The sequence below is a fragment of the Benincasa hispida genome, chromosome 12, assembly GCF_009727055.1.
Source record: "Benincasa hispida cultivar B227 chromosome 12, ASM972705v1, whole genome shotgun sequence".
Classification (NCBI taxonomy): domain Eukaryota; kingdom Viridiplantae; phylum Streptophyta; class Magnoliopsida; order Cucurbitales; family Cucurbitaceae; genus Benincasa; species Benincasa hispida.
Window position 1 is genome coordinate 74572055 of NC_052360.1, and position 15699 is coordinate 74587753.

At 34.2% G+C, this 15699-nt stretch overlaps 3 protein-coding genes across 7 annotated transcripts; 2 read left to right on the forward strand and 1 right to left on the reverse strand.

Annotated features, from left to right (window-relative positions):
* The first annotated feature begins 421 nt into the window (after positions 1–421).
* LOC120068378 (60S ribosomal protein L23) lies at positions 422–2840 on the forward strand. 3 transcript variants are annotated; one of them, XR_005479183.1, is made up of 5 exons: positions 422–549; positions 672–956; positions 1923–1964; positions 2342–2517; positions 2613–2840. XR_005479183.1 is itself a non-coding variant. In XM_039020128.1 (5 exons), the coding sequence occupies exons 1-4, from the start codon at positions 537–539 to the stop codon at positions 2422–2424; spliced, it is 423 nt and encodes a 140-aa protein (XP_038876056.1). In that variant the 5' UTR covers positions 422–536; the 3' UTR covers positions 2425–2447; positions 2613–2840. The 3 variants fall into 3 exon arrangements, 2 of the variants coding, with proteins under 2 accessions (XP_038876056.1, XP_038876055.1); XM_039020128.1 differs by having other exon boundaries at positions 2342–2447; XM_039020127.1 differs by having other exon boundaries at positions 2342–2840.
* A 1604-nt stretch (positions 2841–4444) lies between these two features.
* LOC120067312 (cellulose synthase A catalytic subunit 4 [UDP-forming]) lies at positions 4445–12421 on the forward strand. Its single transcript, XM_039018869.1, has 12 exons — positions 4445–4741; positions 4877–5072; positions 5665–5783; positions 5870–5939; positions 6031–6181; positions 7545–8157; positions 8244–8381; positions 10095–10220; positions 10297–10509; positions 10626–11135; positions 11230–11580; positions 11694–12421. Exons 1-12 carry the CDS (start codon positions 4691–4693, stop codon positions 12273–12275), a joined length of 3120 nt encoding a protein of 1039 aa, XP_038874797.1. The 5' UTR covers positions 4445–4690; the 3' UTR covers positions 12276–12421.
* Positions 12422–12525: 104 nt separating this feature from the next.
* On the reverse strand, positions 12526–15315 carry LOC120067313 (protein JASON-like). 3 transcript variants are annotated; one of them, XM_039018871.1, is made up of 5 exons: positions 15191–15278; positions 14978–15160; positions 14798–14886; positions 12886–13723; positions 12526–12715 (listed from the first exon to the last, which is right to left on the reverse strand). In XM_039018871.1, the coding sequence occupies exons 2-5, from the start codon at positions 15074–15076 to the stop codon at positions 12635–12637; spliced, it is 1107 nt and encodes a 368-aa protein (XP_038874799.1). In that variant the 5' UTR covers positions 15077–15160; positions 15191–15278; the 3' UTR covers positions 12526–12634. The 3 variants fall into 3 exon arrangements, with proteins under 3 accessions (XP_038874799.1, XP_038874800.1, XP_038874798.1); XM_039018872.1 differs by having other exon boundaries at positions 12886–13717; positions 14978–15315; XM_039018870.1 differs by having other exon boundaries at positions 14978–15306.
* Positions 15316–15699: the final 384 nt, after the last annotated feature.

Sequence of the window (15699 nt, forward strand, 5' to 3'; positions counted from 1 at the left end):
TTGGAAATTTTCAAATTGGGGATAAATTTCGGCATTGATAGTGGCGGGAGAATAAGTGAGAAGGAGAGGGTCCGTTAATGTAGAATGAGGGAGAGAACAAAAGCGAGGAGGGAGAAAGAAAGGTAAGTATTAAAAAAATATTTTTTCCATGTTATCTTGCCACGTTAGCATTTACAAATTTTTTAATATTAAAATAGATATTTTAAACCTATCTTTAAAAATTCAGAACCGAATTGACCCATTTAAAATATCAATAACTAAATACACTTATTATTCAAAACTCAAGACCAAAAATATTTTTTTTACCCTAAATATAAATACAAACCTTTTAAAAGTAGGAACTGTTTTGACGTCATAATGCAAGGAGGGGCATTTATAAGAAAAAACCTATAGTTTGTGGGGGTATTTATGTAAATATACCCGACTTTCATAGCAACCCAAAACCCTAGAGCTCTGAATGTGGCGTAAAGCATATAAAACTAATGGTAATGCTTCAGTTATAGCGGCCGCGGGAGAGAAGCCAAAGTTCATCAACAATGTCGAAGCGAGGTACTCTTCTTCTTCTCCATTACTCCTTGTTCTCGCATGGCGTCTCATTATTCAAAATGAACTTGCTTTGTCGTTTGTATCATCTAATGGCTATGCTGGAACTAATTTGATTGCTATCACAGGAAGGGGAGGATCTGCAGGGAACAAGTTTCGGATGTCACTGGGTCTTCCAGTGGCTGCTACTGTCAACTGTGCAGACAACACGGGAGCTAAGAATCTCTACATCATTTCAGTGAAAGGGATCAAAGGTCGCCTCAATAGGTTGCCATCCGCATGTGTTGGTGATATGGTTATGGCCACCGTCAAGAAAGGGAAGCCTGATCTCAGGAAGAAGGTCTTGCCTGCTGTTATTGTTAGGCAGCGCAAGCCATGGCGCCGAAAGGACGGTGTCTTCATGTATTTCGAAGGTTTTACCTACTTCCATCCTTTTCCTATTTGCTTTTTTGGCGCTTTTGTTTGCTTGCTTGTTTGTTTTGTTTTCCTCCATTAGGCAGCGGTAAATTGGATCGAGGATGATCTTGAATTTCGGGGTTGAATTAGGAGTATTGACGATATTAATTGTTGGGTTATCGGTGTAATTTGTAGGTTTAACTTGCAATTCTTAATTTGATCTTTCTCTTCGCTGCTGGGATGGTCGTTTATCTCATGAGCGTGTGAAAATTCAATCAAAATTTGGCTGCCTAGTGTTCAATGACTTTTTTTAATGAAGGTCTTTTGCTTTATTCTTGTAGTGTCTTTCTTGTTTTTTTTTTCTTATATGGAAATAAGTTGCCCATTTTGAAAATTTTTCCAAACTATATTTTTATGGTTTGCCCATTTGATTGATGAGCATTGTGTTAAGACGCCATTTTACAACTTGGTCAACTTTTTTTTTTTTTTTCAGTATATTCAACTTCTAGAATGTGTGAATTTGCTTCGTTGGAACTTGCAACTTGTAAGGTTGTAGAAAGATTAGTTTACTTATTTGTCAAAGTTTATAAGAAAGATTGCTAGTGCCTTTTATTTGGTAATTTGATTCAGTTTGATTGTGCTACTGCCTTTTATTTGGTAATTTGATTCAGTTTGATTGGCTTTGATGAGGATCCCATTATGACGGTTTCTGTTCTTTGTCTGCATTAATCAACAATTCTCTTTTAGAAATTGGACATGGTTTTCTTTTGAGACTTTGCCGTTGTAATTTAGAGTCTTTGTTTCTGTCTTAATGTTGGCTGGGGAAGTAATGCATTTCTACCCTTTTTGATCTAGAAGTTAGCTGGACTATTGATGTGAAGTTGCGAATAGGATGATTGTACTGGTTTCCAATGTAAATTCTTACCACCATTACAACTTGTTCTTGTGCTTTTCTTATTTGTATTGTATTTTTTTTCCCCCAGATAATGCTGGTGTTATTGTCAATCCCAAGGGCGAGATGAAAGGTAATGTTTATTTATTTTTCTAAATATGTATTTTTGTTATTTTATTTTTATTCCAATGACTGTTTGGGTCAGCTTAGAATGCAATGGCTTCCTGGTCTGTGAGTATAGTATGTTTTTAAATTCGAGACATGTCACAGAAGATGGTAATTATCCTGAAGAATTTGAAATTTGAAGGCAATTCAGGGTTGAGAATGTGAAGCTTTGGCTAGTTAGGGCTCTGCTTATTTCGTAAATAAAGAACAATTGTCTTTGATGAAACCTGCTTACTATTCTTGGTGAACTCTGTATGTGTTTCGGTTGGATAGCACCCGTTCCCTATTTCATGGTGCTGGCAACAGGCAGACGAAGATTTATAACGATTGTGCATTTGCTTGCAGGTTCGGCTATTACTGGCCCCATAGGAAAGGAATGTGCTGATCTCTGGCCGAGGATTGCAAGTGCTGCGAATGCCATCGTCTGAGAGTATAGCCAAAGCCATTATAGGTCGTGCCATGTTTAAGATTTTCTTCTAGTCTTCTTTTGGTTGGGTTTGCTCCTGCTTTGTTAGACACAGGTGCAGGTTCAATTTTGAGGTTTCTTAATCTTAATGGATTGCTCAAGTTTTATAACGTTGCTTTTTGCTCCTTTCTTTTATGTGAACTTTTGCAGTTTTCGCTTATAGATACGAAGGATGCAAGTTTTATAACGTTATTATCGGAAGAAGTATTAGAAAGTTGTGTCGTTCTTGCTTGCTCTTGTAGGGAATCTGGTGTTCAGTGGTGTTCGATGATAAAAAGTTGTATGTTTGTTCACATCTAAATAGTCCCGTTCACAGTTTAAAATGTTGATCTCGAGATCTTGATCTTATGGAAATGTGAATTACATTTCTTATGTTAATTTCGATGTCATGGGGAAATTGAATACCAAGGTTCCATTCTAAATCAATCCATGAAGATGGACAGTTACCATAAAATTCTTGAGAATATTGTGAATAAGATGTTAAAAAATTGAGGTACATTATTATTATTATTTTAGAAATAATAATTTATTGGTAGGATGATTTTGAGGTTAGGTTAGGTGACATTTTCAGAAGAGGTTTTTGTGGTTGATTGGTTGGAATGGTTGGTATTGAGGTAAATGATTAGGGGACGTTTGGGATGTTGAGTTAGTTATTATAATTAGTGGATTATACTAGTCAATGAGTTGTAATAGTGTTTGGTGTATATTATTTTAGTCGAACATGATATCAAAGATGAAAATAGAGGAGTGAAAAATAGTAATTACTATAGCAAATAATAGATATAGTAGAAAACTTAATTGTATATATAAATAGTTGTATATATATTTGGTGCTTTGTTGATGGAGTGAGCTATAGTAGGCTCCTAAATGACAAGGAGAAGTAGTAGGCTGCAAGTATAGGATGTTTCTGTTATTCATGGGTAAAAAATCTAATTCTAGTTTGAGGGTTTGTTCATACTGATTAGAGAGAGATATTTTGCAAAAAAAAAAAAAAAGTTGTTTTTATTTAAATTAACATTTCAATTTTTTTAAACAACTTATTTTAGTTAAGTCAAATACATCCTAAATTAATTGTGTATTTTAAATCTTATGTTCAAGAGTCGATTTAAAAGTTGTAAGATTGAGAGATGTAGAATTATTTTAGAAGTTGCCTAAAAAAGTAGACTCACGGCCTCGTTTGTAAATAAAATTAAATAGAAATATTGATTTCTTAATTGGGTTGATGACTAATTGTACTCGGAGAGAATTGAAACTGCCAAGTCAATTGATCTATAATTTTAATTTGCAAAATCAAATTGCTACAACAGTTTTTTCATAAATTCTCTTGCTATACTTTGTTAGTATTTTTTATTTTAAATTCTTCACTTAGCCCACATCCATCTAGAAATAAAACTAGACGTTAGTATTATGTGATACTTAAGTAAACTAGAAAAGCAATCCACAGACCGATTTGTATAATCCAATGAATGAAAAGTCTTTTTTGGATACTTTAGTTTATTAAAAGATACCTTGTAAATTAATCCACGTTTTTTAAAGTGTTTTTTTAATATTAAGATATTCATAAAAAAAATGCTTTTGATCATACAAAATCATTCAAAAAGGCATACAAAGTTCACTTTAAATTATTCATTTCTCATATATACCTACAAAAAATATATATATATTAAAAAAAAAAATTCTATATGTTATTCCAAATGCGCAAGTAACATACATAATCGAATCTAAATATATGTTCGAGCCAAGATGATGATCTAATGGCCCAACTCCTATGTGTGAATAGAAAATTGCATAGATATTTCATATTAGATCTCACCTAAGTTGCTCCCTATCTTCCCAAGAGAAATGTTATATATATGTATAACATTGTACATGATGCAGACAGATGCACAATATAGATATAGAGAGGCTCCTTTGAATTGAAGGCAAGGCAAAGCAAATTTGAACCAAAATGAAACCAACCATCCCTCTCTCACCTATCACTACCTGACTTGACTTCTTTTTAACTCAAAACCAACCCATGACTTCCCAACTCACAGTTTGGTGTAGTACCTCTTTCTGTTTTATTTCATACCATCCTTCTAATTTCTTGCATATTCTTTCATTTCTCACACTCAACCCTTTAATACAAACTCTTACCCCTTTCTTCCTTTTGCTCTCTATCTCCCCTCCTTTCTTGACATCGGCATCAGCATCGACATTGGTTTTGGTCTTGGCCTGTCTCCAAAGATATGGCCGGCTTGGTCACTGGTTCCCAACACTATCCCCACGTTGCCGATGAGGTCACATATCATTCCTTCATTTCACTCTTTTCGAACGTTATAATTTTATCATTTACTTATATTATATTTTTAGTCTGTCTATTTTAAAAGTTTTTTTTTAATAAGTCTCTAAGCTTCAGTGCTATATATGCGTAGAGTTTTTGTGGACCTCCACTATCCTCGAAAACATGTCGAGTTTGCAGTGATGAAATAGGACTTAAAGAGGATGGAAAAGTATTTGTTGCATGTCTTGTGTGCAATTTCCCTGTTTGCCGCCCTTGTTATGAGTATGAAAGGAGCGAAGGCAACAAGTGTTGTCCCCAGTGCAACACTCGCTACAAACGTCACAAAGGTACACTTCACCTTCGTTTTTTTTTCCCCTCCTTTTATTATGATTATACTTTTAGAATTACCCATCAACCCAAAAATTTAAGCTCATAATTATAAATTTAAGATTGAAATACTATTTTGATCTTAAGTTCTTTGGGATATGTTCAATTTTAGTCTATATACTATAAATATATCTTAAATTTAGTCCTTATTAATGTTTATTGAAATTGACTAAATAATAATAATGGTTTTTATAAAAGGAAATACGTGATTATATTTTCATAATCTATAGTAAAAATATTAACAAATAACAAATTTTTTTTAAAAAATCACAATAGACAAACCGTAGGGTGTAAATATAAGATTCATAAAAAATACATAAACTAAAGTTGAATATTTGAGATTAAATTAAGACTAAAATTAAATCAACTTTAAAATATAAGGATTAAAATAATATTTTAAATTAAATTTAATTATATAAATATTTGATACTTTCCAGAACCATCAATTTGTAGAAGAAACTAGTAAAAATCATTATTAATTAGATAGAAAATGCGACTACATCTCCAAATACTTAGAGCACACATCATTTCTCTGTTTTTCTCATTGTATAGGCTCATCCAGAGTGATTGGCGACGACGAAGAAGGTGACGATGCAGATGATTTTGATGACGAATTCCCCATTAAACACCACAACAATGACGAATTTCAAACAAAACAGCCTAATCATTCGGTAACGTAGAATTGATTTTGAGAGTAAAAAACAGAGTAAAAACAGAGTAAGTTAAAAGGAATTTGTGGGTTTTTTATGGTGTCCAGGAAAACACTGGCTACAACGAACAGAATTGGCAAAGAAATGCACAGAATTCGTTCTCAGTTGCCGGAAGTGGTATAATGCTAATCCAGGGTGCTGTGTTTTTGGTTTAATAATTTGGAATTTTGGATGTTGAGATGATGATTTGGTTATGGAATTTGTGCAGTGAATGGGAAAGATATGGATGGGGAGAAGGAAGGTTATGGAAGTGCAGAATGGAAGGAGAGAATTGATAAATGGAAAGTGAGGCAAGAGAAGAGAGGTTTGGGGAACAAAGAGGATGGAAGTAACAATGATCAAGAAGAAGATGACTACTTGTAAGCAAATGAACACCACTTAATTTTCATTTTCATTCCTAAATTTGGTTTATGAAATTTCAAACCGATTTTTGTACAGATGACCCAATTCCAATTATCTAAAAAATCAGTAAAAACTAATCTTCTGTCTATGTCATAGAGCACTCTACTATCCATTATCGTATTAGGGATATCTCATCCTTTGCGAAATGATCGGAGCCCTAATGTGACTTTTTATTTTTAATCACCGATTTGGTCGATGGTTGATTTTAAAAAAACAATAGTTGATTTTCTTAAAAAAAGCCACAATTGGAATGAATATCATGTTAGGGCTCCGATTATTTTGCGTCCCTAACACGATAATGCTATGTGACATTGGTATAAGATTAGTTTTCATTTGTTTGCGAAGAATGAGTGATTATGCATTAACACTTTTATGATTGGGTTATATGTATAAAAACCTCAATTTCAAATTTGTGTTTAATAGATTTTAAAATTTTAAAAAAGTATTTGTAGATATTCAACTTTTTTTATTTGTATCAGTCAGGTCTCTAAATTTCAAAAAATATGAATTAGGTTATTGAACATCTTATTTGTATTAACAAGTCCGTGTTATATTAGACATTTTTTAAATTAACAAATTTATTAGACATAATTTTTTTTTTTTTTTTTGTTTAATAGGACATTAAGGTTTCAATTTTATGTTATATAGTTTCATGAGAGGAAAAAACTGTTTGAATAAGTTAAAAGATGTATTAGACACGAAATTGAATACTTAGAAACTTAATAAAACCAAAATTGTGAGATTAAGAATTTATTACACATGCTCTAAAGGAGCCAATTTTCACTACTTATTTTACACAAATTTAAAACTTTAAGGATTAAAGTTGGTAAGTTAACATTAATTATAAGCTAACTTATTGAAAATAAATTTTCAATTTTGTCATTTTTTTAAAAAATACTCTTATTCTTCCAAAAGTTGCAATATTAACCTTAATTTTTTTTATATATTTAAATGTCTCAAAATTATCAATATTTTAAATATTGGATGAAATTAGAATTTAAAATATTGCGCATATAACTAAATTGGGACTCAAACTTCACCATACTATTTTAGGTCACCACTTCACTTGTTGAGAATCGAACCTCAAACACGAGGTTGATAGTATCAACAGTATGATGTCAGTTGAGCTACACTCTTGTATGATATCAGTTGAGCTACACTCTTGTTAGCAAAGTCCATTTTACTCTAATAATAATTTTGAAATATTTATAAAAGTGATGTGTGATACTATAACTTTCTTACAAGAATGTATGAATAATTTTAGTTTTTGCAATTTAGCCCTTAATTTTATTTGTAATTAGAAAAGAATTTGAGTGGCAGATTGGCAGAAGCCCGGCAGCCGCTATGGCGGAAACTTCCGATATCGTCAAGCAAAATCAGTCCATATCGTATAGTCATAGTCCTCCGCCTCGTAATTCTTGCGTTCTTCTTCCGCTTCCGAATCCTTACTCCGGCGTACGACGCCTTCCCCTTGTGGCTGATCTCCGTCATCTGTGAAATCTGGTTCGGCTTCTCCTGGATTCTCGATCAGTTCCCCAAATGGGCTCCAATCAACCGCGAAACCTACCTCGACCGCCTTTCCATGCGGTTCGAGCGCGACGGCGAGCCAAACCGCCTCGCACCGATCGACTTCTTCGTCAGCACGGTGGATCCTCTGAAAGAACCACCGATCATAACCGCCAACACCGTCCTCTCCATCCTCTCGGTCGACTATCCGGTGGATAAGGTGAGCTGCTACGTGTCGGACGATGGAGCGTCGATGCTGCTGTTCGACACGCTGGCGGAGACTGCGGAGTTTGCTCGGAGATGGGTGCCGTTTTGCAAGAAGTTCAGTGTCGAACCTAGGGCTCCGGAGTTTTACTTCTCACAGAAGATGGATTACTTGAAGGATAAGGTGTTGCCTAGCTTTGTGAAGGAGAGGAGGGCAATGAAGGTAAGATTTGATTTGATTAATGGATTGATTGATTGATTGATTTTGATTGTAAATTGAAACTGAATTTGTGGTTATTTTGGGGGCAGAGGGAATACGAAGAGTTCAAGGTGAGGATCAATGCGTTGGTGGCGAAGGCTCAGAAGAAACCAGAAGAGGGATGGGTTATGCAAGATGGGACTCCATGGCCTGGAAACCTTACCCGTGATCATCCTGGCATGATACAGGTCCACCATTTTTATGCTACTACAAATCCTCTCAATTTTAGTACTAACCTTCAATTTTTCCTCCCCATATACTACATACCATTATTAACATTATCTATTTTTAGTTCCAAAGAGATGTATTATCTATCCATTAATATACAAGTTTAGTGTTAAGTCTTTGATTTTAACATGTGTCAAGTAGGTCCCAAACTTTCAATTTTGGTGTTTACTAGGCTCTCAACTAAAGAAAATGTCAAATGGGTCTCTAAACTTTTATGTTTAAGTTTAACATGAAAAATGTCGATAGGTTTCTAAATTTTCAATTTTTTTTTTTTTCACAAAATCTCTTACTTATTCAACATCATTTTTTTTTTTTTTTTTTTAATGAACTAATCCAATATATATAATGTGTCTAATACAACATCAAACTATCCAAATTTGTGTCCAATAGATTTGTAAATTTTTAAAACTATTAAATAGTTCAATGACCTATTAGATATACACAATATTGAAAGCAATATCAAAAGCACTAGGACTTATTAGACAAAAAAAGTTTAGGGACTTAATTGAACTCTTTATAAAGTTTTTAGGAAATACAAATTGGAAGTTCAAAAACTTATTACACATTTTTCAAAAGTTTTAAGAACCTATTTGACACGAACTTAAGAGTTCATAATTCAACTAGTAATTTAACCTTATTTATGTTAGTTTCTAATTACAAATGTGATTTTTATTATATAAAATAATTATTCAAATATATTTTTTTTAATTTTTTAATTTTTTTTTTTTGACAATATGCGAGGTTATGGATTGAACCTCTAATCTCGAGGTTGATACTACATACTTAGTTGTGGTCATTTTGGCAAATATATATTCTTTTAATATTTCTATTAATGATATAAATTAATTTAATTAGTAAGTTTCGATGGATAGCATAAATGTAATATTTATTTTGAGAAATGATGCAGCTTTTTTTTTTTTTTTTTTTTCCTAATATGAAGTAAGAGTGACTTTTGTATATTATATTTAAAATTCCATTGGAATATTTTGATTGTAAAAATTTTCAAACTTCTTACTTTATTTTAAATTTTAAATTAAACTACATATTTATTCTATGCTAATGAAATTTAACTCTATACATACTTTTTTATCGATAATATTGAAAATACAAATTCATGTTTTGTGTGGTTGTTCTTGGACTAGCCCATCAGGCCATCGCTAATGTACCTTTCATCTCTTTTTATGCTTCATTTTTATAGCAATTGAAACCTTTAAATTTTCCTTTAAACCTTTAAATTTCATCATAAATTTATTTTATTAAGTATTGTGGATTTCATTATTTTTATAGAAATTTAACCGTATTTTCCTTGAAAGGATTTCATCATAAACCTTTAAGTTTTTAACTCTGGCTTTCCCTTCAAAGTTTGTAGGTTTAACCTTTCATCTTCTTTATGCCCTCCCAAGTATGATACTCATTAGTTAATGTAGAAATCAAAACTTCAATTTTGTACTTTCAAAAGCTCATATCAATTTAGAGAATCTAAAGTTCAAGAATTCTTCACACACACGATTAAGGCTAATGATAAAACATTTGCCATTTTTAACTCCATATCATCTCAAGCCACCATTTGCTTTTTGCTCAATCTCAATCTAGATTTCATCTGTAAAACTTGAAATCTGAGTCCATATTCCAAACGACTGGACAAAAATCCCAACACGTTTCCTGCGTTGCAGGTGTATCTTGGAAGTGAAGGTGCACTTGATGTCGAAGGTAAAGAGTTGCCTCGTCTTGTATATGTTTCTCGTGAGAAACGCCCTGGATATCAACACCACAAGAAAGCTGGTGCTATGAATGCTCTTGTAAGTGCTTCCTCTCCTGCTTCAAATGATTTAAGCAAGACTATGAAAATGGACCTCATTGTATTGGGTTTGACAGGTTCGAGTCTCTGCAGTCCTCACAAATGCACCATTCATCTTAAATCTGGATTGTGATCACTACGTCAACAATAGCAAAGCTGTAAGGGAAGCCATGTGCTTTCTAATGGACCCTCAGCTTGGAAAGAAACTTTGCTATGTTCAGTTTCCTCAAAGATTTGATGGTATTGATCGTCATGACAGATATGCTAATCGGAATATTGTGTTCTTTGATGTAAGCCAGTAGTTCATTTGACATACTAGTCATTTCTTTGAGCAGCAATGTTGATTAACGTTATTAACAATTCAGTTTAAAACCTATTGTTATCGAGTAACTAATTACAATCGCAGATCAACATGCGAGGACTAGATGGAATCCAAGGCCCAGTTTATGTTGGCACAGGATGTGTCTTCAACAGGCAGGCTTTATATGGATATGAACCACCAGTCTCCGAGAAAAGGCCAAAGATGACATGCGATTGCTGGCCTTCCTGGTGTTGCTGCTGCTGCGGTGGTTCGAGGAAATCGAAGTCCAAGAGGAAAGGAGAAAGAGGTTTGCTTGGAGGCCTGTTCAAGAAGAAGAAAATGATGGGGAAGAGTTATGTAAGGAAAGCGCCTGGACCAGTTTTTGATCTTGAAGAGATTGAAGAAGGGTTTGAAGGTTATGATGAGTTGGAGAAGTCATCACTCATGTCGCAAAAGAATTTTGAGAAAAGATTCGGACAGTCACCAGTTTTCATTGCGTCCACCCTTAAGGAAGATGGAGGTCTTCCAGAAGGGACTAACAGCACATCACTCGTTAAAGAAGCCATCCATGTGATAAGCTGTGGTTATGAAGAGAAAACAGAATGGGGAAAAGAGGTTCGTGGCATTAGCTTTTATATTGTTTTATTTCGAAACCTCCATGTGAATTTAACTAACACTACCTGGTGAAACCAATATGTTTGTTTTGCAGATAGGTTGGATTTATGGTTCTGTCACTGAGGATATTTTGACTGGATTCAAGATGCATTGTAGAGGATGGAAGTCAGTGTACTGCATGCCCCAGAGACCAGCTTTCAAGGGATCGGCCCCAATAAATCTTTCGGATCGTTTGCACCAAGTTTTGCGATGGGCTTTAGGTTCTGTTGAAATCTTCCTCAGCCGACACTGCCCGCTGTGGTATGCTTATGGAGGAAAGCTAAAATGGCTTGAGAGGCTTGCCTACATCAACACTATTGTTTACCCTTTTACTTCCATTCCATTGCTTGCTTACTGCACAATCCCTGCTGTCTGTCTTCTCACTGGAAAATTCATTATCCCCACTGTAAGCGATTCACACTGTTTTTTTGTTGCATCTCTGCTCAATCATCCAAAAAAAAAAAAAAAAAAAAAAAAACTTCATCTGCAAGCACTAAAATATGAGCATGTTTTCTGCAGTTGACGAACTTGGCTAGCGTCTGGTTCATGGCCTTGTTTATTTCCATCATTGCGACGGCCGTGCTGGAGCTTCGATGGAGTGAAGTGAGTATTGAAGACTTGTGGCGTAATGAGCAATTCTGGGTGATTGGTGGTGTATCTGCACATCTTTTTGCAGTGTTCCAAGGCCTTCTCAAGGTCCTTGGTGGAGTAGACACGAACTTCACAGTTACAGCAAAAGCTGCTGAAGACACCGAGTTTGGAGAGCTCTATCTTTTCAAGTGGACAACCCTCCTTATCCCGCCGACCACTCTCATAATCTTGAACATGGTGGGAGTGGTTGCTGGAGTTTCAGATGCAATCAACAATGGCTATGGTTCATGGGGTCCTCTATTTGGAAAGCTGTTTTTTGCTTTCTGGGTCATTGTTCATCTCTATCCTTTCCTCAAGGGTCTGATGGGAAAACAAAACAGGACCCCCACCATTGTCGTCCTTTGGTCCGTGCTTCTCGCTTCTATATTTTCACTGGTTTGGGTGCGAATCGATCCCTTCCTGCCCAAGCAAACTGGTCCTGTCCTCAAACAATGTGGAGTTGATTGCTAGACATGCTCTGTGATGCTCCCCTTTTCACTTCGTTTTGTTGGGTTGCCTCATTCGTGTTCAAATGTTTGAAGTTGTGAGATATCTCTGTAGCCTTTTGTTGTTTGAATGAATATACAAGAACATAATGAACTTCACTTTCAGCAGTAGCCTTTTAGCTAGTAATGTATGAAAATACAGCCCAGCAGGTTAAAACAAACAGTGGGCAACTGATTCACAAACAAATCAATATAAGCAGGCTATACACAACCAATAGAAGAAAATAAAACAGTGGATTGATTTACAAACAAATAAATATACTTTACACAACCTAATAGAAGAAAATCAAACAGTTGACAGCAAATAATAGTGCTCCAAGAGCTTCAAGCTACAACTCCTCTACTATTCAAAGCTCTCTCCAGCCTTGTTTCAAATGGTGTAGAGTGCCACTTCACTGTCTTATCCTGCACTCACAAACAAAAAAACAAACTTAGTTCGGAAGATTCAACACATCGTACACTAAGGATCTGTTTGCTTAAATTTTTTTTTTTTTTTTTTCACTTAACAACACTTTTTTAAGTGCTTAGAAACTCATTCCAAACAGATTCCTAAAATACCTACTTCAAATCTATACCTCTCTATACTTGCTAGTTGTATTCGGTATTCCTTTAAATGAAGAAGCTGAATCACGATCCTTATCACTCACTCCTTGCCTGCAATACATACGAACTTTTCCAACTTCAGGCATCTCGCCGCGGCCGATTCTTTTCACCGAGCTCGATCCTTGCAATGTCCCACTTTTCACTGGAGTAATGGTGGCTTCTAAGGTTTCTAAACCCATTGTTGCAGTAATCTTACTGACTGGTGTTGCTTCTGATGAAGCCAACCAGTTAGAAAGGCTGGCATCAACACACACTTCTCGACTCGGCTTCGAACTGCTGTATGGGAATTCCTCAACACTTGATTCTTGTTCTAACTCCACATTCTCTTTCTGAGGTGTTGATGGAAATTCCTTCTTTGATTTCACAGCATTCCATTGAGAAAGATTCTCAACTGGATTCAGTACATTGCAAAAATAAGCAGTCCTATGCCTCACATTTGTTGGGTTTAGCCTACCAACATTCTCTGAACTTTCAGCCACAGAAGAATCTTCCTTCATTGATTCAACCATTCCAAATTCATCATTTTCATCACTGGCAAGATGACTATCAAAAACCTCATCTTCATCATCACTATCTTTACAGTTCATGTATCGATGAATCGGAGGGAAAGATGATTTGAAGTTGGGATTGAGAGGAACAACAAAATTTTCAGTTGAAGATTCAGGTTTGCTTGATTTTTCCACACTTTCTTCTTCCTTCTTCAGGCATTGTTTTTTGCTGTGAACTGAAGCAGCATCTTCTTGGGGTAAAGCAATATGCTCATCTTCATGGGGTTTCACAGAAGTTATTTCTGACCCATCACGCCTATTCCTATGATCATAAGGTACATCATTCTTATTTCTAACCAAAAATCAAAATCAAAATGGTAAAAGGAAAAAATATGGGGTTAAATTGTACCAAATATTTGGAGGGTTCCAAAATGGGAGAAGTAGGGTTTCAATTATGTTCCTAAAAAGTTCTATTTTTATCGTTGAACTTTGCTCCCAAAAAAATATATTTTTTATTGGTTTTGAGTCTAGTTTCCTTTTGCTACCTAGGTTTTGAAATGTTACAATGTTACCCTGAATTTATACTAAAAGGGTGTCTGAGACGTTGGGTTGAGTTATGAAGTTTAGACTTAATACGTTGGAGTTAGAAAATCTGTGTTTGGGGTGCAAAGTTGTAAGATAGAATATTTCGATTAATTTGCAAAAGAAAGAAATCAGTGAAGATAAAGTTTCCCGATAAATGTGTAAACTAGTTGAGTTATTTGACACTAACATATGAATTCTATGAGTCAAAACACCCCAAACATACTCATTTTTAGTCCTTAGAATTAATGTCTATTAGTTAATTTAAAAAAGTTAAAATTAGTTTTCACTAACTTTTTATTGCTATTAAAGTTAATTAAAAATTTTCACTTCATAAATTAATTAACCGAGAAACTAATGTCATAGATAAAAAAAATGATCATTAGTGAAAGTCGAAGTAAAAGGGTAAAATATTGAAACCTACAAAGAAAGCTAAACTCGAAATTCAAGGGCACAAAATAACATTTTGTTACCTAGAAATTAAAAGAAAATTACAAAAGAAAATTAAACTCAAAGCTAAACTTTTGAAACCTATAATCAAATGTATCGTTACCATTCATTTATTTCATCTCAAAACATACGGTTAAAATTTATTTACATAACAAACTATGCACATCAATTTCCATGTCAATATCACTTTAAGTAAATGATATTCCTTCTACTTTTTACACATTAGTCATTGCATCTATTTCCATGTTAAAATAACCCTTTTAAGTCGTGTTTTTCTTAAAAAAAGTTTCAAATCCAAATTGGAAATAAATAAAAATAAACAAATAAAAGAATAAAATGACCAATCGAAATATGAACTACTCACCCAGGTTCAACCAATTGCAAGAATTTATTGTTAGAGTCGTCAGGCAATGTAGGAACAGAAGATTGGGCGGGTTTAGGAATCGCATTACTCTGCACCAAACCAAAATCCAAATTAGCGAAATTGTTGGGTGAAATTTCTAGGGTTTTGTAGAGAAATGGTGAAAAGAAAGAAGATTAGGACCTGAATGGTGGATGGGTGGTGTGAATGAGAAGATTTGTGATGATTCTTGAGGCGTTTCGGATCTTTGAATGAACCAAAGCAAGCAAAAAAGCAACCCATCACTCTGTAATTCGCAAGCCCTCTTCTGTTGCTATGTAATTCAAATTACTTGGAAGAAGAAGAAGAAGAAGAAGAAGAAGAAGAAGAAGAAGAAGAAGAAGAAGAAGAAGAAGATTTGGGTTTGAAAAGCGAAAAAGAAAGGATCTGGAAATTGGAAATTTGGAGCGGAGAGCTTATGGGTTTCTTTACTTTTTAGTTATTAATTTGAAATTAAAATTGGTATTATTGTCTAAGTGACCGTTGGGGGTCCCGTTATTCTCATTCGAATTTGGATCCGTAACCACCCGATATTGCAACTGCCAACAAATTTTTTTTTTTTTTTATAAATATAATAATATATTATTGTCCATTGAAATATCATTTTGTTATATTTGAAAATACTTTTAGTATTTTTGCTATTTAAAATAATTACCGTTATTATTTTCTTGAACCTTCATTTTTTCTAGGATATATTCTATTGGACTAATTACATAACATTACAATTTTAGTATTGAGTTTAACCCAATGATAATTGACAAAGTGAATTTAGCCAAAGTAAACATTATTCTTATGCCAAAATGAGTTTAGCTCAATAGTAATTAACATAATTTTCTCTTCAGAAGTTGAAGATTCGGTCTCTCATC